General features: G+C 39.8%; 2 protein-coding genes across 15 annotated transcripts in view; both read left to right on the top strand.

Annotated features, from left to right (window-relative positions):
• PIK3CA (phosphatidylinositol-4,5-bisphosphate 3-kinase catalytic subunit alpha) overlaps positions 1-15,623 on the top strand; it is a 41,876-nt gene extending 26,253 nt beyond the window's left edge. For all 5 annotated transcript variants that reach the window (XM_058843833.1, XM_058843836.1, XM_058843831.1 and 2 more), the window contains 12 exons: positions 638-762; positions 1,123-1,204; positions 1,668-1,832; positions 2,395-2,498; positions 3,181-3,352; positions 3,677-3,783; positions 4,297-4,418; positions 4,794-4,872; positions 5,703-5,873; positions 6,110-6,227; positions 6,405-6,556; positions 7,677-15,623. In XM_058843833.1, coding sequence (XP_058699816.1) covers positions 638-762; positions 1,123-1,204; positions 1,668-1,832; positions 2,395-2,498; positions 3,181-3,352; positions 3,677-3,783; positions 4,297-4,418; positions 4,794-4,872; positions 5,703-5,873; positions 6,110-6,227; positions 6,405-6,556; positions 7,677-7,947 — 1,668 coding nt within the window. In that variant the 3' untranslated portion in view covers positions 7,948-15,623. The remainder of the gene's footprint in view (positions 1-637; positions 763-1,122; positions 1,205-1,667; positions 1,833-2,394; positions 2,499-3,180; positions 3,353-3,676; positions 3,784-4,296; positions 4,419-4,793; positions 4,873-5,702; positions 5,874-6,109; positions 6,228-6,404; positions 6,557-7,676) is intronic.
• Positions 15,624-19,223: 3,600 nt separating this feature from the next.
• Positions 19,224-25,730, top strand: ZNF639 (zinc finger protein 639). 10 transcript variants are annotated; one of them, XM_058843842.1, is made up of 7 exons: positions 19,442-19,782; positions 20,319-20,422; positions 20,585-20,639; positions 20,816-20,892; positions 21,406-21,501; positions 22,305-22,445; positions 22,710-25,730. In XM_058843842.1, exons 4-7 carry the CDS (start codon positions 20,835-20,837, stop codon positions 23,855-23,857), a joined length of 1,443 nt encoding a protein of 480 aa, XP_058699825.1. In that variant the 5' UTR covers positions 19,442-19,782; positions 20,319-20,422; positions 20,585-20,639; positions 20,816-20,834; the 3' UTR covers positions 23,858-25,730. The 10 variants fall into 10 exon arrangements, with proteins under 10 accessions (XP_058699828.1, XP_058699820.1, XP_058699821.1 ...); XM_058843844.1 differs by having other exon boundaries at positions 20,513-20,637; XM_058843843.1 differs by lacking the exon at positions 20,585-20,639 and adding an exon at positions 19,934-20,038.
• The last annotated feature ends 1,104 nt before the right edge of the window (positions 25,731-26,834 follow it).

The following is a 26,834-nucleotide window of genomic DNA, read 5'->3' as shown; positions in this document are numbered from 1 at the left end:
ATTTCCCAGCCTCTTACCTGGGTTTCTGTACTCTCAGCTCATTGTTTTGTTCCATCTGGCACAAAGAAAAAATGGTGAGGGGGACAAACTCACTCCACTGACAACATAGTTAATTTCTGCTTGTAGCAGTTCTGTTTTCTGTGCTTTTTGGGGAATGCCTTACACTAATTGTGATTTAATATTTTCTATCTTCCTGTTACTCAGGCTTTCCTACAGCAGTCTACCCCTTATTTACCTATTTCATCCCCCATGTTCTGCTTTTTCAGTTGTGAATCCTTTTCACTCTTTCAGCAGCCATCAGCAATCTCAAGCTGGGGTCAGAAATGACCAGTGTCACTTTGTGCTGCATTGTGTCATTCATCAGATCTCAACTGCTGCTATTTCTCCACACAGCTGATTTAGTTGAAATGTACCTCTTCTTGTGCCAGTAGTGACTAAAAGCAGTTGTAGAGATCAAAGGTGTAGTCTTTCATGTTCTTTCTATATTTTAAACTCTCTTTTATAACAAGTGGACACACCGAGGTAGTATTGCATGACATGGCTGTAGTCGTTGCTGTGCTGTTGAAATACTGTATTTGATGTGTGTTTTGCAATAGAAGGAGTTGTGTGGAGTGCTAATGTGCCACTGTCTCTGCAGAGTAACAGAATAGCTCGGGATAGTGAATTAACAGAGAGTGACAAGGAGCAACTGCGAGCCATTTGTACCCGAGACCCTTTGTCTGAAATCACTGAGCAAGAGAAGGACTTCCTCTGGAGACACAGGTATTGCAAATGAAAAACCAAACCAAAGAAAAGCCCTTCATGGCATAATCAAACTTTACCCCATTCATTCCAAATTTGTCATGGGTTTTGCTCCCTTTTCTTCCTTGCAGAGGAGTTGGTGTTTTAGACAAAGCTAGTAAAGCATTCTACATTGTGTGGTTTGGTTATAATCCTGTGGGGAAAAGTAAGTTGTTGAATGAGTTCCCCTTTTCCTTATTACTGCAGTTTTACCTGCATGGATGGATCCTGACAGCACCTTGCTGACAAAGGAAGAAGAAGGTGCAAGGCTGTGGGGACACAGTTAATGGTTATCAAAACAAAAGTGTTGTTTTGTACATGCAACTTTTTTGTCTTTTGCAGACACTATTGCGTGAATACTCCAGAAATTCTACCCAAGTTACTTTTGTCTGTCAAGTGGAATTCTAGGGATGAAGTGGCCCAGGTAACATAAAGCACCGAAGAAGTGTTAGATTTTGAAGAAGCTTTAAGATATGCTATTTTAAAGAAAACTTCTGGAAGTTAAAAACATATTATGTGTGCATGATACATTGAATGAATAGTTGGAGTTGCCACTATGATTGACAGATGTCTCTGGTCCACAGTTCTTGTTCTTTAGCTCAGTCTTGTCCTAAGATTTCCTCTTGCTGGCAATACCTGAATCCCTCTTATGTTACCAACTTGTCAATTACAGTTAAATGTGAGGTTTTGTTTTCATTCTTTTAAGGGTGGGTAAAACAACAAAGTCAACTGGCAATGAATACCAGATTGTTAATTGAGAGGACCAGCAAGTAAACAGCTTCTACTGAGATGTAGTTTGTGTCTGACAACGCCTTCTAATGGCTGTGTGTTACAGCTTCTTCCTAAGCAGTGCGAAGGTGTAACGTGCTTGTCCTTCTTGCCCACAGATGTACTGTTTGGTGAAGGATTGGCCCTCAATCAAACCAGAGCAAGCCATGGAGCTCCTGGACTGCAATTACCCAGACCCAATGGTGCGAGCTTTTGCAGTTCGGTGTCTGGAGAAGTCCCTGACAGATGACAAACTGTCTCAGTACCTAATCCAGCTGGTACAGGTACTGAACATATTTTGGCATGTTTGTTGTCTTGTGTATGTGCAATGATCACAGAGACTTAAAACACAGCGAAAGTTAAGTTGTTGTGAAAAAGCGGTCATCAAAAGTGTGTTTGCTTTGCAGATTATTTAGGAGGGGATGAAATGCTAATTTTTCTGTAGTGCTGTGGTTTTGCTTTTTGGTACTAAATGTCAGAATTCTGCAGAGATTTAAAACTGTTCCACCAACTGGAACAGGCAGCTATTTCAGCTGTCCTAACATATGGGAAAAGATGAGCAGAAGCATCTTCTCAAAATTTTGAGCAAGTTGAGGCTAAAATATTTGGTAACAGTAAAGCAAGCATCAGATGGTAAGTTCCTGAAATAGAGACAGCCAGTGCACAGTTGGCATATATTGTTCAAAGCCTAACACATGCAAATATTAATACCAAGATCAGTCATTTCAGAAAAAAATAATGTAAAACATAGATGGCTTTTTATTTAACTGCCTTTAATCTGTATATGGTTTATAGAAATAATAACTGCATCTGTTTTTTAAAAATTTTCTCTTTATCCTTAACTAGGTTCTGAAATATGAGCAGTATTTAGATAACCAGCTCGTGAGATTTTTACTCAAGAAGGCACTGACCAATCAAAGGATAGGCCACTTCTTCTTTTGGCATTTAAAGTAAGCTTATTATCATGTTAAGGGGTAGTGGGTTTCCTATTAGCTATAAACAATTAGTAGTTCTAAAGATTTGACATGCTAAATGTCCTTTCTTAGTAAAGTATTAAAATAAAAATAGGGTTATATTGGTTAAGAGTTTGAACACATAGTTTGGTGATAGAAATCATGACTTGCAGTTTCAAAAACTACTTAATAGTACTTAGACTTGTACTTTTTATCTAATGATGATCATTCTAAAAACAAGATAATCTGAGACTGCTGAAAGCCTACCATATTGTTAGATGCCTGATACCACATCAGTCTTTCCAGAAAACTGTCCAAATACATGAGACCTAAAGAAAGAAGCCACCCAATTCAACAAGGTAAAGCTTTGAAAAATAATAGTTAAAACTTTATTTTTAGTTCTTTATTAAAGGCTTCTTATAGAGCTTGATAGCTCAGTCTGCAACATATTGGGCTGTAACTAGAGGTCACCTAAAAATTCTGTTCTAAGCTGGTGTAACCAGACACAGAAATAGAAGTGAGGCATCTTTGTTGCCTTGGTGTCATCAAGGATAAGGGAGGGGATTGTTTGAGGGGATGTATTTTAGGACTGTATGAAGATGTCACAAGTACAGCTTCATTTTTGGCACCTCTAAGTGGTCTTGTCTCTAAGCTGTAACTGTTCTTCCTCCCTGTGTAGGTCTGAAATGCACAACAAAACTGTCAGTCAGAGGTTTGGTTTACTTCTGGAGTCCTACTGTCGAGCGTGTGGAATGTACCTGAAGCACCTGAGCAGGCAGGTGGAGGCCATGGAGAAGTTGATTAACCTCACAGATATTCTCAAGCAGGAAAAAAAGGATGAGACCCAGAAGGTATCAAAGTCTGCCCTTACATCAAAACTGCTGCTGTTGAGTCACAGTAATTACTTAGAACTGTTCTATTTGATCAACGAGGAAAGTGTTCATGCTAATTTCAGTAGGTGGTATGTTTTCTGGGGAGCTGCAGTATTTTCTGTGTAATGCCATTGTCTAGCTCTCAAGGCAATAGAATTAAAGGTTTCAATTTGTGTAATATGTAGCTGAGCTGTACTTACATTAGAACTGTGCAAAACCATGCTTGACAGCCAAAGCTAAAATCTGATACCTTAATTTACATGTAAATAGTGTTCTCAAGACCTGAATGTGCTTATTTATCAGGTACAGATGAAGTTTCTTGTTGAACAAATGAGACGGCCAGATTTTATGGATGCCTTGCAAGGTTTTATCTCTCCTCTTAATCCTGCACATCAACTGGGAAACCTTCGGTATTGTATCCATTTTGAAGTTTGTCTAGATACTTAAGTAAATTTTTATTAATGGTAATAATAACAGTGTTGAGGTTGACTGTTAGCTTAGTAAATGTCAGTATCTTCAAAGTGCACTGAATAGAATTTGTAGCAGATTAATTCATAAAGAGTAGAGTCATTTCAATCTAATGGTTTAACAAATCAGGAAACAACGTGACCTTTAGTTGTTTCTTTAAGGTGCCAGGAACTGCAGTCCTTTTTCAAGTTGTCAGGAGTTCATATTGCCAAAGGAATATTTACAATATTCCCTTACAACACAGCTCTTCTGTTGGTCTTAGCAAATGGTTAATGTAGCACTTAGTAATTTAACTGTGAGTCCGAAAGTGAAAATGGTGGATTGTCAGTTTTCTTTGCACTTTAATTTGTTTCTAGTTCAAAGTTTGACCAAAACAGGGAGAACTTAGCAGTATTAGAGAAACAGGGTATAAGAATCAAATTATGCCTATTTCATAGAAATCTTATCTCTTTTAGGCTTGAGGAGTGCAGGATAATGTCATCTGCAAAAAGGCCGCTGTGGTTGAACTGGGAAAACCCAGATATTATGTCTGAATTGTTATTTCAGAACAATGAGATAATATTTAAAAATGGAGATGGTAAGCATAGACAAATAAGTATTTATATCAGTCAAGTACAAAATTTATATATTCTAAGATGTTCAAGATGGAAAATTATACTATTTAATATTTGTTATTTTTACATGTAAATGTGTTCAATCATATTACAGCTATGTAAGCTGTGATTCCATTGTCCTGGATTTAGTGTATGTCTTTAAAATCACCACCACAAGTTTATGTTCATTTTTTACTATTTAAAACCTGCTTTTCTCTACTGAGGGAACAAAACCTGCACTAAATATGCAAGCCTCATTACCTTTAGACATATAGTTTTGGGGGGAAAAGGAAAGTAAGATCTAACCAAAGATTCTGGTGTTTGAAAATTTGCAAATTTAATGTATTTGACTGTTTCAGACTTGCGCCAGGACATGCTGACCCTTCAGATAATTCGAATTATGGAAAACATCTGGCAAAATCAGGGTCTTGATCTTCGGTAAGCATTAGAGGTCATTCCCAAGTAATGCTGATCTTAATGGTTTTAGCATTGGTTTGTTCCCAGAGATAGCTTCTGTTTTCCCAAGGGTCATAAATGAAATGTTATAAATAGACATTTTTGTGCATATTAGAGCAATATTTATTTTTTTCAGTTAACTAAACTACTGGATTTTATAAACATAAGATCATATTTGAAAAATACTTAATTCTCATTCAAGTGGGTCTGAGTGAGCTACGTACAAGGAATGGATACAAGAGCAGCAGCCACACTGTGGCCAAGTGATTGTGTCTGTAGGTTTGGCTTTGAACAAGGTGCCAAATCCTCAGCCCTGCTGAGCAGTGACTTTTTGGAGCTGGTGTCTTCACTTCAGTCTGCACAGTAGATATTGCCCAGTCTGTGTGAGCTTCTCTACCTCCAGACAGTCTGTGGTGCAGCAGCTTCTGCAGGGCATTCAGGATAAACTGTTCTGCTTCTGGAAAACTGATCTTAGTCAGGTTACACCTTCAAATTTGTGTTTGCTGTGTGGTACATTTTGAGGTGGGAGCAAAGAAGCTGCCTGTGCACTGTCTAGAAACCCCCAGTTTTCATTTCCTTATGTAGACAAAAAGACCTGTTGGTCTGTGTTATCTCTCATGAGTCACAGTTTTGTTTCCAGTACTGTACTGAGTGGCAGAATTAAGCCTTTGTCCAAGAATGGTTTGCAGAATGGTTACAGTTCCCCATGTCTTAAAGAGTAGCCAGATACAGGAATCTGCAAAAATACATCCTCTCATCATTCTCTATAAAGGAAGAAAAAACCAGAAAACCAATGAACCTTTGTGTTTCAGGATGTTGCCTTATGGTTGTTTGTCGATCGGTGACTGTGTGGGACTCATCGAGGTCGTGAGGAGCTCTCACACCATCATGCAGATTCAGTGTAAAGGAGGCTTAAAAGGAGCACTGCAGTTCAACAGCCATACATTGCACCAGTGGCTCAAGGACAAGAACAAAGGAGACATGTGAGATTACCTGTCGCCTCTTTTTCTTGGCCATATCCTTCTTTTTGATGGAAACTTCATGGGAACTCAAGTTCATAACGTGGGAGATTATTTCCATAATTATGTCCATCTAGTTTTGGTTTTGTTTTCTTTTTTACCTGTCCTTGTTTGCCTGGTAGTTCTTTTGCAAAAGATAAACATGCACTTGTGTGTTATTAGAATATCTGAGGAAAGTGTTTCCTTTTTTGTTCAAATAGGTATGATGCAGCTATTGACCTGTTTACACGTTCTTGTGCTGGCTACTGTGTTGCCACCTTTATCCTGGGCATTGGTGATCGCCACAACAGTAACATCATGGTCAAAGATGATGGACAAGTAAGGGATGCTTTTCTAAAATCATACCCACTTACCCACATACCCTAAATCATACTCACTTCGGTATGAGTTTGTTTTGGAAAACAAAATTGGAACTATAAGTAAATGATAAATTTTACTGTGACTTCATTTAAACAAGGAATTATTAATCTTAAAATTCCTTTCTGTCTTTCCAAGCTGTTTCACATTGACTTTGGGCACTTCCTTGACCATAAGAAGAAAAAATTTGGTTACAAAAGAGAGCGTGTGCCATTTGTCTTAACACAAGACTTCTTAATAGTGATTAGTAAAGGAGCCCAAGAATGTACCAAAACGAGGGAGTTTGAAAGGTGAGTTTGCTTTTAAGCATTTAACCTCCAGCCTGTTTTGTACCTAAAATGTACTTTACTACTGGTGACCTTTAATAATTAGGCCTTTTATCTGAACAGTTGTATTTTAATTGACTTGCAGTGGGTATGTTCTAGTTCTTCAGTTGTAGATGAGCCATCCACTTGTAAGTCTTAGCATTTACATGACCTTTGGTCCATGAAATCTCACTTGAGATTTGCAGGGTCAGCATAGATGGCAATTTTTCAAACATCTGAAATTTCTTTGACTTTACACTTAAAATCCTCTTGAGATGGCAGAACTGAAACTACTGAGAATCCTTTAATGTTGGGTGTTGTGTGCATCAGAGCCTTGCTGGTCATTCAGCCATACTTCTCTCTCCTCTAGCTGCTCTGATATCAGCTGCTCAGCTGGCCTGCGTAGTTTGTGACAGTGGCCAGAACTTTAAAATAACAGCAGTAAAGAAATAAATCTGTTGCTGTAGTCATTCTTAATATCTCTTTCCAGCAACCCAGTCTTTGAGAGGTTTCAATTTTAATCTTAATTTCATTACGTTGATGGCAACGGAAGACAGATTTTGAATTAAAGTGTCAGTCTGAACACTGCAGTGAAGCTTTTTTGCATTTTTTCCCTTAATCTGGGTACTTCTTATCCAGTGTGATACAGAAAATGCCCCTGTTTTCTGTGGATTCTTCAGAGCACCTCAGGAGCAACAGCTGCTGCCCACATAAAACCACAGGAGAAGTGCAACTCTGAAGGTAGCCAGGAAAGCTAACAGGAAATCTTTTGAAATCTGAAATGTCAATAGCAGTGACAAAAATGGCCCTGTGAGCTCCCATAAATTCATGTTGAACAGTTGTATGAATAGTAGACAAGGTTTAAGACTAGAAAGCCCGTCTTTGGATGTTGTGTTAGTCTGACCACTATTAATCCTTACATGAATGAAGAAAAACTAAGTAGGAAAATGAGTGCATCTTCTCAGCTACATTATGGTGTTCTTACTGGACTAAGACTGTCTGCTTTTTTGGTGTCTGGTTACCTGTAAAACTGTTTTGGAGCTCAAACAGTAATATGCACCCAGTAGAGAAATGCACTGAGCTTTTTTCCCCTGGTCTCTTCCAGGTTTCAGGAGATGTGTTATAAGGCTTACCTAGCAATTCGGCAGCATGCCAATCTCTTCATCAATCTTTTCTCCATGATGCTTGGCTCAGGAATGCCAGAACTGCAGTCCTTTGATGATATTGCGTACATTCGAAAGACCCTTGCATTGGACAAAACTGAGCAGGAGGCTCTTGAGTACTTCATGAAGCAAATGAATGATGCTCACCATGGTGGCTGGACAACAAAAATGGACTGGATCTTCCACACAATAAAGCAACACGCTTTGAACTGAACTGACTGCAAAGAAAACAAGAACTGATACCCCGCTTTGTGGGTACTGCACTGTTAATACCCGTTAGCAGCGAAGACTGGTTGCATAGGAATTGCACAAACCATGAACAACATTAGAATTTATGGCGAGAAAAGAAATTAATTGTTCAGACAACTGTTGGAAAATAATGTAAAACAGGGTTTCAGATAGCACTAAAATTATAAACTTCAAAAATTAAGCTTTAGTACAATGTGTGCAGGGACCTCGACAAATTAGAGAGATGGGCAATCACCAAGTGTATGAAGTTTAACAAGGGCAAGTGCCACATTCTGCACCTGGAATGGGGCAATCCTGGTTGTGTGTATGGACTGGGGAACGAGAGGCTGGACAGCAGCTGCAGAAAGGGACCTGGGGGTCCTGGTTGATGGCAAGTTGAACATGAGCCAGCAGTGCCCTGCAGCCAGGAGGGCCACCTGTGTCCTGGGGGCATCAGGCACAGCATCACCAAGGCAAGAGAGGGATTGACCCACTCTGCTTTGCTCTGGGGCAGCCTCACCTTGAATATTGTGGGCAGTTTTGGGTGCCACAATATAAAAAAAAAATTAAGCTATTAGAGAGTGTCCAAAGGAGGGCCATGAGCATGGTGAAGGATCTGGAGGGGAAGCCATGTGAGGAGCAGCTGAGGCCACTTGGTCTGTTCAGCCTGGAGAAGAGACTGAGCTCAGACCTCATCGGGCTCTGCAGCTTCCTCACGAGGGGAAGTGGAGGGGCAGGTACTGATCTCTTCTCTCTGGTGACCAGAGACAGGACTTGAGGAAATGGCATGGAGCTGAGTCAGGGGAGGTTCAGGTTGGACATTGGGTAAAGGTTTTTCACCCAGAAGGTGTCTGGGCACTGAACAGGCTCCCAGGGAAGTGTTCACAGCCCCAAGCTTGACAGAGTTCAAAGAAGTGTTTGGACAAGGCTGTCAGGCACAGGGTGAGATTCCTGGGGTGTCCTGTGCAGGATCGGAAGTTGGATTCAGTGGTCCTTGTGGGTCCCTTCCAACTCAGCATATTCTGTGATTCGATGATTCATGTTATGCCTTAAGCTCAAAAAGGTAAACTTGGAAGAATGTTTCCTTTTCTCATTTGATAGGATAAATAAGAAGGAAAAAAGAAAATAGTGCTAGTGCAAACGTAAGAGTCCATCATGTCTTACCTTAGATCTGGTACAGCAGGTAGAGACTATGCTGGATTGTGAAGAATGGAAAGAGAATTCAAGTGATAGCAAATACTTAAATGCAGCATAATTTAAAGGGAAGCAGTTTGAAGCTCAAAGATCTAAAAAGAGTAGTGAGAGGACAGTGCCTTTTAAATGTGCTCAGAGGCATGAACATTTGTGGGGTTTGGGTGGCCCTTCGATTTCTGGGTCCGTCATCTGCACAGTTTCTGAAAGCAGTAGGAAATAGGCCCACTCAGTATGGTGTTTCTTCTGCTCAGTATTTCTAGGGGTGCAATTCATACTTTCACCAAGAAATTCCCTATCATCCCCAAAAACTGACTAACCTGGAAATTGAATGGTCAGAATTGGGTTTAGTGCAACAGAGAGCTGTAGTGTTCATCTTAGGTTTGCTTTAATCTAACTTGAACAGAATAGATTTTTTTCATACATGTTTTCCAGAACCTAAAGAAAGGTGAGTTATTAAAATTATTGAAAGATTATTTTTTTATAAAGGCTATTTATATAATAGGAACTATTATTAATATATATTCTTTATTTACATGATTTGTCCAATATTAACTCTCTTAATTTTGCAACCCAGTTCTATCTGTCCAAGACTCCCGTTTTCATTAATGTCACTGAAGATGACATACTCCTAGGACCAAATTCAGCCCTAGTGAAAGAGGACACAAGTACCAGTGAAGTAGTGGGAATATACCCACTAAAGCCAGAGGTGAACTTGGCCTAAGTCTCTAAAACAATTTTGGGAATCACTCTTCACATTACTGAAATGTTATACTGGCTATTCCAAGAACTCTCATTTAAACCCTCAAGATTTGGGTCTACCATTTCTCCTCTTTCTTCCTCCTTTGGAAGTGGTTGTTGAATCCAGTAAGATACATCAGAAATAGCAATTTAGATTTTCAATATGATCAATAATTAGCAGTTCAGCAGACAGATATGTTGGCTAGCTCAAAGCATGTGGAGTTACCAAACATTTTATAGCTTTGTCTGTTTTGTGTGTGTGTGTAATATATATTTGTAAATCTAGTTGTTGTCCTTTAACACAATTACAATGTGTGCAATCAATGAAATTGGCACCATGTTTTGAAACTGTTCAGAATACCGAGGATTTCAGATTGCCCTTATGCACAACTTCAGGTAGGACTGTTTTTCTAATTCCTAAACATGTTTTTTAAAAGTTAGTGAAGCCCATAATAGTTCTGCAGATGATGTTCACTGTAATTTAAACTTGCTAGATTGGCAGCACTTGAATTCCAAAGGTTTGGGGCTTTTGGGGGTTCGGCTTGTTCACTTGCAAACACGCACCGAGGTGCCACTCAGAAAGTGCAATACCACGTGTAATATAAAATATGCTGACAGTTGGTGTTAGATTAGAATATAAGCATATAAATAAACTGTACTTCATGCAGGCTGTACTGATGAGGTAATGAGGGGTTGGCTTCATTTAGTAAATTGTAATATATTAAAAATGTGCAATCAATTACGTTATGAAAGACTTTGGGGATGGTAAAGCCAAGGCTTTGGTGTTTCAAGACACTTTCAAAGTCAGGATCCTGCAGCTGATTACTGCACACATGGATACTTGATGTTGTGGGGGGAAACCTGGTTTTGTGAAAACTACAGAAGCTCCAAGAATAGTATGGGAAATGTGAATTTTTATTCCCTTAGTTCTATGAAATATTTTGGAGTAGTCCATTAGACTTCCCATTGCTCTTTTTATTGACTGTTACATATTCCTTTTTGTTCATATGAATATTTTAACTCCTGCTAAGCTTGGTTGTACTTTCTAGAGCAAAGTTACCCTTGTATCTATTACTTTGCAGTCAACACACAATAATGGTTTAGCTCTTAAAAATGAGTTAGCTTAAGTTTAGTTCACAAAATCTGAAACCCTGTTGGCTATAATTCTTAATTTAACTGAGTAAAACTGTTGCACAGACATCACATTAGGTGCTATATTATCTGTATTTATCTGGTGTTGAAACAATGCTTTACCTCGTTTATGCAAGAGATGGTCAGCCTTTTCCAGCCTGGGTGAAAAGATCAACTCAAATTTATTGGATATTATGAGGCCAGATTTGTTTGTACATTGCCCCTTCCTAGCCCTTCTGTAAATACAAGTATAAATATCTTTCAGTTCAAGCACAGTATTCTGCACCCTTTTTGCCCAGACAGAGGTATGAGGAGTCAGGCTCTGTTCCCAGAAGTTACTGCAATTAAATGTGCATAAGCTGTAGAAGTTATTATGAAAATCAAATAGTAAAAGAAAGGAAACTTCAGAGTGGTACAGACATGATACAGTTCAGTGTAATTGTAGCCTTTCAACAATTTCTTTAAAAAGTGGAAGCTCCTGAGCTTTAACCAGTTCTTTGTTTTTCAAATGCCCATCCTGGTTATACATTCTGCCAGTGTTTCACAGAAAACAACAATCCTTTTCTCAGCTTCAAAGTGTTGAACCCTCATTACTGTATCCTGTCACGGCAGTTCCGTGCTGATGTAACTTCACTGAGGATAGTGGAGGCACTGTTTGCTTCCCCCCTGGTGGAAATGAGAGGATGTCATCTGCTCCCAGTATCAGAAAGAAGATCTGCTTACAGACCATGAAAGCACTTGTAACTGAGCCCTAGATTTTTACAGAAATAGCTTGGAATTTGGCTTATTTTTAACTATTCCCATTTCATGGAGATTTGAAAATGCTCCCTTTGTTCTGGGAATCAGCTGCACAAAATACTAAAGTAGTTTATTTTAGGCTTGAATTGAATCTGGGCACCTTGCTCCTGCAGAACTTCCTTGTAAGATTGCCAGAGCAAGGAGCCCAGGACTGGGCCATGTGTTTTATCACAAAGCATTAGGAAATGGTGTTTTAGTGAAATAAAATTAAAAAACAGTAACTTTTTCAGCTGTGAAACTGTGTTTGATATAATAACAGAACAGGCTTCTGCATATTAGTTTTACTTAGAATTACATTCATTGCTTTCCTAAAAGTAGCAGAAAAAGTACCTGTACTGATTTTATATATGCATACCTCTTTGTCTGAAAGGGTGCATTAGTACTTTTTTCATAGGTGAAACAGACTTCCAGTATAATTTTTAACTTTTTTTTTTTTTTAAGAAGGCTTTTAAATAAAACCAAAATTGTAAGTGGTTTGGCATCTTGTGGAAAAGACGAGCCTGCATATTGAGGACAATATAGAAATTACCAGGTTTGTAAGAACTTTGTATGTGATAACCCTGCTGTTGGTGGTTTGGAGAGTTGTTTGTGGGTTTTTATGCCAACTTTCCTTTTTTTGTAAAGTATTAAATGCCCTTCAGTGGTCAGTAGCCCATGTTTGTTGACAATTTGAAGGTATTGTCTTTGCTTTGTCATTATATAACTGGCATGTTCAAATGTCTGTTCTTAATAGTAATTATGAATTTCTCCTGTTTTGCATGTCTGTACAGGTTGCAGACCTGGGCTGGACCCATTCAAAAAACAAATATCAGAAAAGCCACTTGAAATTACTATTTTTGTTGATGTCTTTGACATCTTGAAAATACTTCAAGTTAATGAAAATGGTGTGGTATTACAGAAAAAATTGTAACTTGCTGCTTCTAGGATTTTTTTAACTTCTTTCACTTGTTTTAGTTTTACTTGAATGGAAGAACCACACTTGTTTTTTTTAAAAACACTATATAGCTGTGGATGTTGTTGCAGATTGTTGAATCCCAATTTAATTTTGCAATACATGTTTCATACAAATAATGAATTTGCATCTTTTTATTTTGTGCTGGAAGTTGTCTCAGTTTAGGTAGGGCTCTATCTGTCCAAAGTGATGTGTAACTCACCAGCCCTGCAGCTGGTGTTGGTTTGGGGTTTTTCTTTGTTTAATTTTACTTTTTTTTACATCTGTGTTAATGAAGGGAAGCCAACTGGAAACTGGCTATAGAAGTTCTCTATTTGCATACACTAACCAAACCTGTAGGTGCTCTGCTCTTTGAGAAATTCTGATTTCACTTTATGCTGATACAACACTCAGTTCAACAGAATCGCTCTGGATACACAATAGCATATGAAATCAGAATTAGGCTATATGTATATCAGAGTTCCAGATTATTTACTCCTATGATGCAGTATGAAAGGCTGTCATAAGGAGAAGAATGTTTAGTAGCAGCCCAGTTAAACACTTAATAATTTTATTTTGAAATACTCTCTATTAACAAAGTAGTCTTTTCAGCTCTCCAAAAGTACAGTAACCTTGTCTACAGTTTGTTTCATTCTTGACACTTCAATATTTTTGTTCCTTGCTAGCTTAAATGTTTCCTCTTCCTACTCTTTTGTAGCATACAGACTTGTTGAACCCACACTCAGGAAAAATAATTGTTCTTCATTTGCCATACAGTGTTCTGGACTTCTGACCTTTATGGGATAGACTCTGAAAAGTCTGAGGTCTTGCTGTGTTAGTGCTCCTGACTCTAAGCCAGAGGTGAATCCCTCTGTCCCTTCTCTCTCCAGCACCCCTCTGGGACATGCCCAGAGCATAAGAACATCATAAAATACTTGTAAGAGAAGATCAATTGAAGCAATGTTCTGCCTGTACTTTGAAGTTAGTGTCCCCACTGGTTTGTGTAAGTGTGTTTTAAGTGTCCTTACTGTCACTTCTGTATGTGATGCAATATTCCTGCGGCAGAAGGAAGGCAAAAAATACACTATTCTGTCTTGATTATTTTTTAAATTCTGGTGCCTGATTCCCAGTAGTTATTAAACTGCTTCAGGAGCCATTCAGTTCAGTGTAACTGCATCCATTTTGTTAGGCTCCTGTTCCAATAATAAAATCAATCACAGCTAAACCTGACTTGCTTATAGGTCCTGTATTGCTAAAGTTACTGAAAGCCTAATTCAGGCAGAAGCTGTTTTTTCCAAGAATCTTTATGTCTGTTGTAGTTTAGTTAATTCTTGTCAGCCAAAATCTGGGTATTCATAGTTGGAATCTCATTCTGCCTCGTTTCTTTAACTGTTTTTAATCTATTTTCAGGCTTTATTAATTATGTTCTATATCCTGAATTATCAACTGCCCCAGGCTGTCCAAAATTGTCTTACTATTTCATTTGGGGCTGGAAAAGGAAAAGGAATAGATTAATCTTCTTGTCTTATAGCAACTGTGGTCCAAATTCTTCATTTCTCATGTGAAGATAAATGTGTAATTCATTATCTGGGAGTATTATCCTTTCTCTTTGCCCCCTTGCACCTCTTCAAGTTTTAACTGTGAATATCCACTACACTATCAAAATCTACTTCCCCGGTGGAGAAAAGGGCTTTAAATATATATGGCTGCAGTCTGAAGTCCTGGATTCCCAGGTTTGAAACTTCGTAAGTATTGTTGTCATTGTAAATGGCAACACAACTGCAGAATTTTCACAGAACCACTGAAGTTGGCAAAGACCTTTGGAGTTCATTTAGCCCAGACATGCTGTTCAAAGCAGGATCAGCAACAGAACTGGATGCCCAGGACATTGTCTAGCTGGGTTTAGAGTCTGTCTGAGAAAGAGGAATCCACAGTCAATATTTTTTCATAATGTTTATATGAAATATCTTCAATTTCATTGCCTGATGTCCTTTCAGTGGGCACTGAGAAAACCCTTGCCTGTCTTTATTCCTCTCTATGAAGTATTTATGTACATTGACCAGATGCCCCCCAGGCTTTCTCTTTGCCCAGGGTACCAATCCCAGCCCTCTCAGCCTCCTCTCCTATCCCTCACCTTTGTAGCCCCTCATGGACTCATTCCAGTCCATCCACGTCAGGTTTGTGCTGGGAACCCCAGTGCTCCAGGTGTGGCCTCAGCAGTGCTGAGCAGAGGGGCAGGGGCAAGGCTCACCTCCCTGGACCTGCTCTTCCTAAGGCAGCCCAGCATCCTGTTGGCATTTTGGCTAAATGGAGCCCAGGAGGGTGTCAGCTCTCGATGCTTTTGTGTAACTTGAGTGAAGCTGGGAGAAATTACCTGTCCACATCAAAGGGAGAGTAAAAGCACCCACCAGTGCTTCAATTATCTTTTAAAAATGAGACAATTATCTTTGAAATAACCACTACTGGGGCCAGGGGGGGATGTTGCCATGTGTGTGTCCTTCTGTGATAAAGGTCTGTGGTAAAGTAGGTAGAAAGCAAGACATTTTTAGTAATAATGGGCCAAAAAATATTTAAGATGCAGCAAGATGCATGTGTTGTCATACTGAGAATAGTCTTGCAGTACTTTAAATAAAAAAAACAAAACCTTTTTTAACCCTTCTGCTGTGCTACTCAAGTAACAAATGTTTGGCCTATGATACTTATTGTAGTTCATGTTCATGGGAAATTGTAAAAAGTCTGCTTTTTATTTATCTTCGCGGTCTGTATCATGCTGTTTATTAAAAAAAAAAACTACTTTTGTTTGTTTTTTATCACACTTTTGAGTGTTAATGTATATACTAACAACTAAATTAAAATGATATGGTTGGTACACTTGTGAATTCTGAAGCAAGAATTTAAGGAATATTCAGTCGTGGTGTGTGATTTGGTGTTGCAGCTCTGCTTTTAAGAAAGACTAGAAGAAAGGAAATGGAAATTGCATATCTTTTTGGGGGTTACAGTTAATTTGGGGGTAACAGAAATAGAATTTGCTTTATTTAGGGGTCAAAAGTCCAATATGCATGTGGCATTTGTTCTTGTAAACGCTGATCCTCAAAATAAGTAAAATTCCTTATTTTAGTTTTAGACGTGGGCTGTAAAAAACTGTGACAAGAGAGATGATGTTATTGAAGTGTTTCAGCTGGATGGTTTACAGTCCCTGCTAGATCAATCTGGTTTTGAAAAATATGCTTCATGCTTTCATTACCAAAATTATAATTTAAAAAACAAACAAGCAAGGTTATATTTTTGTATCCAATACTAATTTTGAAAGAGTGACAAATATATTTGGGGAAATTATTCACTGGCAGTGCAAGAGCATGAGGCTGCAAAAGAACTCCTGTTGTGAACGTGTTGGCCTACTTTGGACTCCAGTTGCTAACAAACTGGGAAGGATTTGAGTTTTCTTGTGAGGATTTCACATTTTTTTGGAGGGACGAGGCAAATGTCAGGGTTTTTAATCAGGCCTTTTCAAAACATTTTGTCTCCAGTCATCTCTTAACTTTGTACACTGGTCAGTTCTGTTTCAGGTCACGCTGCCCAGCTTTGAGAAGGGCTGTGGTCCAGCAGGTGCTCAGTTTGTGCTGAACCAACTCCATAATAAAAGATGGATGTCATCATCCTTATATTTATTTTGAAGCTTCAGCGGAGCTCTGGTCTGAAAGTATGTCTGGGGGTTTGGAACTAGCTACTTCAGTGACCTGAACTAACAGGTTAAACTTGCATTTATTATACATAAGGTGAGCTTTACCTCCTTTCCTAATAACTCTGAAATGGTTGTGAGTGGCTACAACTGTGTGTTAGTTGCACGGGATGGTTCAAGATAAGAGAATCATCAGCTCTTGTTCAAATACAAATTTTAGACTACTGCCATTTAGTGCCACGGTGTGATTTTTGTGGTAGTTCTGTCTAAGTATGAAAAAAAATCACAGAAAATTTGCAAAATAATGCTGGTGAAACAATCAAGATTTGCAATGTGGGCAGTTTGCTTTAGCATGGGAATCTCAGTAAGCCCTCCTGATTTTATGCTCAGAAATCATTCAGTCTGTTTTCCAACCTGCCACAGCAAGACTCAATCTAAAGTCTGAACCCATGTAACAAAAAAGAGCAGGGAACCTGATGCTAGACAAGATATGTCAAGGAACCTCCTACATGTCCTTTTAAACAGTAACAAATCTACCTCCAGTGGAGGTTATCCTGATGAGCTATGCAAACTGCTTTCATTGAAGAAAGGTTTTACCCCATGCTTATTTTGGTCAGGATACATCCCCACTAATTGAAATGAGCATAATCTGTGTTGCCCATTTAAACAAGAATGTGAATGTCGCATAGGCTTTTCTGTGTTTTCGGTTAGAATCTGTTCTGAGTGATTAAAACCTCACCCAGAGTTCTCTCAACATCCCAAGCACGTGGTGGTATAGAAAAAAAGACTCATTTAGGCTTTTCTGTCTAAAGCATTGACAGTTCTGTTTGATGCGTGTGACTTTGAACTGGATCTGCAGCTTCAAAGGGGATCTTCCTCAGATGTTTTTCTTTCACTTAAAGCCTTGTCTTTTTATCTGACATAAGTGGTGTTGGGCTGTGGTGCTTTGGGTGGAGAACAAATCAGTCAAAAGGTACAGAAGATGCTTTGGTCCGCCTGCGTTTGCCTCACAAGCAGGACTGAATTCAAAGCAAAGGTTTTGGGGTTGTTTTTTTTTTTCCTCTCCCTTTTCTGTGTATGGATTTTAGGTTCTCATCACTGCCCTCCGCTGGGGTCCGGGAAAAGTGCTGTCCTGGAACACTTGCATGGAAAACATTTTGGTGAATAGAGGGAGAAGTATGTGGGCATCCACCCATGTGGGTGGCTGTAGCCAATTTATGAGACCTTTAACACAAGCTGTCCCAGGGAAACCTCAGCAACCATGGCTGGAATAAAAAGCAGAGAACAAACTGAACTGGGAGACCAGGGTCTTGTTTGGTTGGTAACTCAGGGCGAGAGATCGTAGACATACAACATTTATTTAATTTCTGAGGGCTCAGCACTGTGCCAGCAAAAGGAAACCTTTAGTCCTGTTTTGCTGCTTACCACCAAAACTCCTGTGTGATCATAAGACGAAGCTCTTTCCATCTGGCTCTGAGCAAATCACATTACACTAAAGGCATGTTTCCAGCCTCACGACAAAGGCTAAATACAGAATTTTATAAACAGAATAAGTACAGTTTCATCTGCCAGATGATGAATAAAACTAAGGCCAGAAGCAGAGTATAATTCCTTTTTTTACTAATCAGTGGAGCAACACCATTAGGGATATTGTAGATTCTCTGCTAATTCAAAACTTTTTCTTAGAACTAGGTAAATTCAGGCTAAGCCAGAGCAAAGCAATTCAGTGAATGAAATGCTTAGTAAAATTGTTATAAGTTATTTTAAGTCATTGAAATAAGGGATTGTAGTGGACTCCCTCATGTCTTCAAAATTAATGAGGTATTTTTAAAAATAGTAATATGTTTGAAGTGTTCTCCTTCATGAAGCAATACAATTTGGTGCTTTTTCCCCACGGCATGATAAAAAGTGAAGATGAAATTGGCAAAAAGGGATATGATTATAAATTTGGAAAAGGGAGAGTTGCTTATTTTAATTTTCAAACCCTTATTTATGCATATTTCACAGAATCATGGAATTGTTAGTTTTGAAGGGACCTCTGGAGATCACCCAGTCCAAGGCATGGTCACTTGGAGCAGGTAACACAAGAACATGTCCAGATGGGTTTGGAATGGCTCCAGAGAGGGAGAGTCCATACCCTCCCTCTGTGCTCTGCCACCCTCAATGTGAACAAGGTTTTCTTCATGTTGAGGTGAAACTTCTTTTTTTTTTTACTTTACGGCCATTACTCCTTGTCCTGTTGCTTGGAACCACCAAAAAGAGTCTGGCACCATCTTCTGGCCCCTGCCTTTGAAACATTGATGTGCATTGATGATTTATGTGCATTGGCTGTCTCTGCTCCAGACTAACCAGGCCCAGTCCTGCAGTCTCTCCTCACAAGAGATGCATCAGACTCCTCCTCACTTTGTGCCTTCGCTGGATCCTCTCCAGTAACTCCTTGTCTTTCTTGTATGTATATATTTCTTTCTTGTAATGTATATATTTATGATATGCTTTATCTCGATTCTTCTATACTGTAGCTCTAAGGGACAACTTCTACATCTACACAAAAAGTGAAGTTGAGCATGAGGTTCTGGCTTTGACATCATTTGTGTAAAATCTGAGTGCGGACACTGTTCTGAAGCAGGCTTACGTGCTGCCAGCTGCCTTGCAGCCGTGGGCGAGGCCTGCAGATGAAAACGTGGCTGTGTGTCGGTATCGGGTACAGATGAAATATAAACGAAAGGTTTATTTAGGCCCCCTCGCCGTCGCTATGGCGACGGGGGGTGCGGCGGCGCCCGTGGCCGGCAGGGGGCGCTGCGGGCGGCGGCCGCTCTCCCGTTTCCCGCCCCTTGCCCGCGGAGCGGCCGGGCCGGGCCGGGCCCGCGAGGAGCGGGGCGGGCGGAGCGGCCGCGCCGGGCCCGGCAGGAGCGGAGCGGCACTGGCGGCCGGCAGGTGAGTCCCGGCGGCATCGCCCGGGGAGCCGCGGGGCGGGAGCCGCCCGTGCCCCGGCCCCGCCGGGGAGGTGAGCTGTGACTCACGGCCTGGCCCGCGGCTCTCCCGGTGCGGCCCCGGGCCCGGCCCTCTCCCGCCGCCCCTGCGGGGTCGCGGCCTCGCCCCTGCCCGCGGCTCCGCGGCTGCCGCCGGGGCGGAGCGGTGCCTTTGCCGCGCTCCCGCCTGAGGTCCCCGTGCGGCCTCCGCGCAGGCCGCGCCGCCCCGGGGCCATCGGGATCCCGATTCTCCGAGCCTGGATCCCGCTTTTCAGGGCCAGGGAAAGCGGCTGGAATAGAACAAGCGCGTTACCTGGGGTGAGACTTGCGGTGTCAGTGCGCTGGCGGCTCTTCCTTTGCAATCACAGAAAACGGTGAAGGTACTGATACTTCTAGATAATGATACAACGTTAAAGTCAATGATTTTTTCATCCTTTGAAGTAAAATTTTAGTTCAGAAAATACATAATTTCAGGAGAACATAGTTGGCTTGATCAGGGCCCTTTTTTCCCTCCTTTTACCTCTGGTGCAGGGCACTGACTGCAGGAGATCCTGGGCCCGCAAGTGCTCTTCAGTTATGGCAACCCACATCACATTCCTTGTTTGCAGCCTTTTCTTCTTCAGCACTGTTTGTCCCGTATGTAGCTCAAGTGTTTCAGTTCCAAATACTTTTCTGCTCTCAGGAGCTGCCAAGTGCAGCAAAAGCCAACCCGAGACAAAAGAAAAATAAATACACCAGTGTATCCACCTTACTAATTTTGATGCTCTAAACGGAAATTAATATCAGCTTCTTATGTTATTATGTTTCTAGCTTCAATTTCCATAGATTCATTTTTTTAATCACTTGTATCTGATTCTGTTTTTTTTTCTATTTTGTGCTAAAGTTTTAAGTGGTTTAAAATGCTGTCACTCCATAGGTGAAAATCTTCTTAAGCTGATGCATTCACTACATTTGGAAGCTGTACAGCCATCAGCTTCTTAGCTGCTCTGTTTCCTGATACTGAAGAGTTTAGGATTTTTGGTAAGAGAGCATGATTGTGTTAGTATTTTAAACACTAAAGCTTGTTTCTGAAGGGCTCTGCCCTCAGAATGTCCCATCTCTGACAAAAAGGGTGCTGGAGAGAAGGCTTGTAGATGACCCTGTGTACTGGAGTACCTGGAGTTCTGACTTGTCTGTCCTTAGGGTGAACCTTCTTCTGCTCCAGGACAGGAATGTGAAACTGGACTTCAGCAATTGTGTGCGTTTAGTGGGTTCTTAACTGTATCAAAATGGGCTGGGGGACAAGAAGGGGGAGTAGGAAAAAACTTTTATATTTGATATGCAGGTTTTCAAAACGTTTATATTGGTCCATAAGGTTCTGAAAGATAAACTAGATACAAACAAGTCTAATTCTTTAATGTTTTTACTTTACAGTTCATGCAGACGGTTCAAAATGAATGAACATCCTAAAAAGAGGAAAAGGAAGACTCTGCATCCTTCTCGTTACTCAGGTCAGTCTAGAGCTTGAGTTATGTACACTTTAGTAAGTTAATCTTTTTTTCTCAGAATAATAACTTCACAAGAAGGTACCACATGTGCCAACACGTAGAAAAGCAGTGGCATAAAAGGTGGGATAAGAAATCTTAGCTTGAATGGACAGCACCCACTCTCCAGTCTCCTTTACTGGGCCACTTTGAACCAATGCACCTGAATGGTTTGTTCTGTTCTCCCTGCACATGGGGGAACTGGCTTTAGCTGCAAATGAAGATGATTCTGCTTGCACATAGGAGAGGAATTCTGTAAAAATTGGGGTGTTCAGCACTGAATGTACTGTGCACTTGTCAATGTCCTCAGTGGGAGCAGAGACCCAATACTCCAAACATCAGGGCAGCAGCTGGAAGGTGTAAACAAGAATTTTTCCAAAATGACAAGTAAAAATGTGAAAAGAATTTTGATGAAAGTGAAATACATCTGTAGCTACAAGACATGAGTACTTAAATATTTTTTTTGATGTTTTGGTTTAGATTCTTCAGGTGCAAGCAGATACATAGACAACAGTGGAATTTTTTCTGACCACTGCTATAGCGTCTGTTCCATGAGACAGCCAGATATAAACAGAGGTAAGACTGTGTTTTAGGGTCTTGTTCTGCAGTTCAACATGTCATGTTCCTATTAATAGAAGCAAATAGAATACACAATATATAGCAGGTGATTTCTTAGTGTCCTTGTGATCTGATGGGCCTTAGACTGCTGGGAGGTTGTTCCATTGTTCCAGTTGAAATACACTTTTCAAAATAGAAACAATGACAACAAAAAGACCCTTTAAATAACTTCAAATACTTACTTACCTAGGTAACAAAGTTGATGAGTTCAGATGGAAATTAGCAACAATTGCATTGAATTGTACCTGGCAAAACAAAATGCCTTTTTATAAAACATCCAATAGTGTGTGGAAAGTTAACTGAGTAAATGAGATAGTAGATTTTTTAGTTTATTTATTTTTCTTTTCACTTTAATAATTAACTATAAAGTCTGCAGAAGTTTTAGAAGGTATCGTACTTTAAAATGTAATGTCCAGAAATATTGAAGAATATTTTTTTTTAAGTTGTGTTCTTTAAATGTAACATTTCATTTAAGGATTTTAAGTTTTTTTCTTTATAATCAGCTGACTATTTTCTGCTGAAATCTTCTAGACAGAGTTGCTATTTTTTGAATTCTTTTGTTTTTCTCTGCATGTATAGAAATAATTTTCAAGGTATTTATTGTTACTTTTTTAAAAATGTAGGTTATGATGTGCTTAGTAGATAAATTTATGCAAGTATAATAAATAAATAGTGAATAAGGCCTATGACTAAATCAAGGAATCAGGATGATGCTAGTGTGGATGAATGATGACAAAGAAATGCTTCCCTTCCCTTTGCAGGTAGATTCCACAGTCCTGTGCAGAGCCTGGACACAGATGATGATGGGAGTCCAGTGCATGCCGGGAGCTCTCACTGGAGCGGGGCACACTCAAACGTTGGGATGCACTGTACAGACCCTAAAAAGAGGGATAAAGGTAAAGGTCAGTGTGTTTGCAGATCAGGTGCTGAGAGGTTGGAGAACACAGCTGCTGCTGCTTTTTCATGTAATTTCCTTGCTTTGACAGAAATGGTGAAGGATTTATACTTTCTGCTATTGCTTTGTTAGCTGAAAATACAGTGTAGTCTGGCAGGGGAAAAATAACTGGTATTTGCATTTGAAAGCTGCTGCAGCTGACTGAAAAATTAAAAATGGGCCCAGGTGTTTTGATTTTTTCCAACCTTCTATTATGTATTTTCTTTTGCAGATAAAGGTACTAACAATGGAATGTGCAGAGACTTATGTGACTCACCTATATTCAGTGATAGCCCCACAGAAGAAGAGAAACCCCTAGATATCCAAACTGTAGAAATTTCTACAACAGAAGTGAATGCTGTAGAAGTTCACGATATAGAAACACAGACAGTGTCACCTGAGAAGCTGGAAGCTGAGGACCTTGAGGAAATCCCTCTGGAGACCTGTAAAATCTTTGAGAAGAACCAGGCTTTGAATATCACAGCTCAACAGAAATGGCCTTTGCTGAGAGCCAACAGCAGCGGCTTGTACAAATGTGAGCTCTGTGAGTTCAACAGCAAGTACTTCTCTGATCTGAAGCAGCACATGATCCTGAAGCATAAGACATGTACAGACACTCATGTCTGTAAAGTTTGTAAAGAAAGTTTCTCCAGCAAAGTGCAGCTTATTGAACACGTAAAACTACACGAGGAAGATCCATACATCTGTAAATACTGCGATTACAAAACGGTGATTTTTGAGAATCTGAGTCAGCACATAGCAGACACTCACTTCAACGACCACCTTTACTGGTGTGAGCAGTGTGATGTGCAGTTCTCCTCCAGCAGCGAGCTGTACCTGCACTTCCAGGAGCACAGCTGTGACGAGCAGTACCTGTGTCAGTTCTGCGAGCACGAGACAAACGACCCCGAGGATCTGCACAGCCACGTGGTGAACGAGCACGCGTGCCGGCTCATCGAGCTCAGCGACAGCTACAACAACAAGGAGCGTGGCCAGTACAGCCTCATCAACAAAATCAGTTTTGACAAATGCAAAAACTTCTTTGTGTGCCAGGTGTGCGGCTTTAGGAGCAGGCTGCATACAAATGTCAACAGGCACGTAGCTATTGAGCACACCAAAATATTCCCTCATGTTTGTGATGACTGTGGGAAAGGATTTTCAGGTATGTTAGAATATTGCAAGCACCTAAGCTCTCATTTATCTGAAGGGATTTATTTGTGTCAATACTGTGAATATTCAACGGGACAGATTGAAGACCTTAAAACTCATTTGGATTTTAGGCATTCAGCAGATTTGCCTCATAAATGTACTGATTGTTTAATGAGGTTTGGTAATGAAAAAGATCTTTTAAGTCATCTTCAGATACATGAGACAGTGTGATTGCTTTCTTTCCCTGTAATCAATTTGTTAGAATTGGAATTAATTTCCAGTCACTGGAATGTGATATTAAATACAGTTTTAACAACAATTTTACATTTCTAATGTTTTCATCTTTATATCAGTAAAGCATGTATAGCACTTGGTGTTGTGAATTTCCTTGTCTAGGGGTTTCAGTAGGAATAATCAATTTACAGTGTGATGGATCAGATTTTGTGGGGAGGGACAGTGGGCGTAATTGCATGTTGTGATACGAGTTCTGATGGTCATCCCACTCTTTCGTGTCTAGTGTACAAGACCAGCTCTCTTGACTTTAAAAAGGCACAAAAACAAAGCAAATACCTAATTCCATGCTTAAATAACCCAATACTGGTTTCAGTTCCACATCCAGCTCATGTTACCCTGTGTGGCAGCAGGTCATTGCACTGGTGTTTAGTAATAGCACTGGCCTGCCAAAGATAAGGGTGTTCCAAAAGTTCCCAGGCATGGACATCTCCAGATTCACATACCAGCCTTCATTTACCACCTCATGCTCCTGATAAGCTTTTTCAATTGTCCTGTTTTTCTCTTGGGATACCTTTCTGACCTCACTGTTCACTTTGTTCTATGTTAAAGTCGTATCTGTGGGACTGTCCAACACATGTACAACACACTCTTCCACATGACTCCCACATGATATTCCCTTATATACCTTCAGTTCTTGTATTTGAATGTACTGAGGAGACACCCATTGCTTGGGTTTGGATTGGATCATGTTCTGAAGAGTAATTCCAAAAGGAATTCACAGTAATTCTGCTGAGATTAATTTCTTACATAAAATCCTAGTTTAGCTCTCACTGAAATTATGTATGTCACTAACCTATGACTAGAGCAAACTTCTAGTAGTCTATATTATTGTAATAATTCTGTATATTTATCATTATCTTTCCACCACTAGTAACTTGAGGAATATTATTTTAACTGTACATTTTAAACTTTTATATATGGGCTTAAAAGACTGGTACATTACAAAATTTTTACTAATAACTCTCAAATTATTTCACACATTTGTTTATATTACATATAGCACTTTCCTGCCATTGTAATAGTTGTGAGTTTTTACAGTTCATTCTGTAGTTCTATTTCCAAGTGGATACTTGGACAGATAAAAAGACAAGTGTGGGGTCACTTAGATTATGCTAGATACCACGGTGAAAATACCCATAAATTACAGGTGCAGTTTACATTTCTTCCTTCATTGATTGTAAATTTGTAATGTAAGATTGTCTAATGCAAGCTTTGTATAGAGATAATTAATGTATCAAACATTTAATCAGTGAGATTTGGTGTTACCAGCTTCAAGGCATGCAATGGTCTTTGGATTTGATTTTTAAAGCTAAGGATAAAACTTGGCTGAATGTTTTCAATTAATGGAAGTTCTGATTTCCAGAGAAGTATTTCTGGAAAGATTATGAACCACTTAGTGTTTATTTTGTTGTGGGAGGCAAGAGCATTTCTGTCACTTTGAAATGCTGATTTGCTTCTGGATCTTGTGTTTTGTCATTGAAAAGGGCAGTCTGAGGGTGTCTTGCTGTATTTTCTTACTCCCTTGTATAGAGAATGACAGTATCTGTGGTAGAATTGCTGATTTCCTATTTTGAACACATTCTTCCTGGCTGGCTTAAAATGGTAGCAATAATACAGTTAACAAAACACTAAGATGAATTATTTTCTATATGGAAGGCTAACTTCGCTCATGTATCTGAAAGGGGAATGCTGGTTCTCTGAAAACTGCTGCAGCTGAGCTCTGGAGAGAAAGCTGCTCTGGGAGACAGTGACAAGAAGTGGAAAAAAGGCATTTAAAAAAAAAAAACAAATAAGGTGGCTTAAGAAGTGTATATATTTGTGTAGAGCAGCATTGTGTCCCCAGCAGGAAAGGTGGTGTCCTGTGGCAGCACAGAGTCCTGTGACACAGCAAACTTGCTGTTGACATGAATAACTTCATGACTTCATAACTTTTGAGTTGGGTTATTTCTGATCTGTAAACTGGGAATCAAAACAATACCCCACAGGAATATTGTGAGGCCAGATCATTCCAAACTAAAATGTAGTGTCTAAACGGGAAATATATCCAAGGTCATCTTAGGTTGCATTTTATAACTGAGGGACTAAGGTTAGTATTTTCTTTTTAATATCTATCAGGGAATAAATGGAAGTGTACAGGAGTAGCATGTCTCATTTTAAAAGGGAACCACAAGTATACTGCTGGCTTCCACATGATCTGCATGTTAAAGCAAGAAAGATAATAAGTAGTAGGAAAAAATAGGTAATGGGTCTGCCTAAAATCTGGAAGGCTGAAAGGCATGGTTGAGTATGCCAAGGACAGGGAGGACATTTGGGTTATTTGGGTGCTCAGACCTGAGTGCAGCTGCTCTGCTATCGCCACAGATCTGTCACCCTGAAGCCTGAGCTGCTCATCTCAGTCTGGAGTGGCAGAAATAAACTCTGGGGACCACGACTGTGCCAGTATTTATTATTTTTCTGCAGGGTGCAGTAATTAACAAATACTGCTTGTTCACTGGTACCTGCAAGGTTCAGCTGTTTCAGGAACAGCATTCCAAGCAGAAGCTATGCAAAATCATGAGATTGGTTTTAGTAATGTTTTGTATTTGAGAAATATGTAATTGATTCTCTGTTTTTCAGACTTTTGAACCCTTAAGTTTTGATGTGTGACTCGATTTTAGGGGTATTTTCCAACCTTAACAAGTCTCTGTGTGTCAGATTCCTGGATCATGTTTCTTATTGAGCAGAAGACCTTTTTTATGTGAAAGATTGTTGACTTCAAAACAAAGTTTACATCCCACAAATTATTGCAAGATCTTAAAATACAGCCTATTAGTAATCCTCAAATAACGTGTTCTGTAGAATGTTGTTGTCGCCGATTTTCCTTTTTGTTCTCGTTTCCTAATGCTCCTGTACCAAATGCATGAGCTATCAGTGC

The sequence above is a fragment of the Poecile atricapillus genome, chromosome 8 (genome assembly GCF_030490865.1).
Source record: "Poecile atricapillus isolate bPoeAtr1 chromosome 8, bPoeAtr1.hap1, whole genome shotgun sequence".
NCBI lineage: Eukaryota > Metazoa > Chordata > Aves > Passeriformes > Paridae > Poecile > Poecile atricapillus.
The sequence above is the reverse complement of the archived record's forward strand: the minus strand, read 5'-3'. Positions and strand labels throughout refer to the sequence as shown.

Bases quoted from the DNA above. Each gene is read 5' to 3' on its own strand.
- ZNF639 (XM_058843839.1), top strand. From the start codon at position 20,799: ATGTTTTTACTTTACAGTTCATGCAGACGGTTCAAAATGAATGAACAT. The intron at 20,893-21,405 runs GTCAGTCTAGAG...GTTTTGGTTTAG, and splicing joins GCATCCTTCTCGTTACTCAG to ATTCTTCAGGTGCAAGCAGA. The intron at 21,502-22,304 runs GTAAGACTGTGT...TTCCCTTTGCAG, and splicing joins ACAGCCAGATATAAACAGAG to GTAGATTCCACAGTCCTGTG.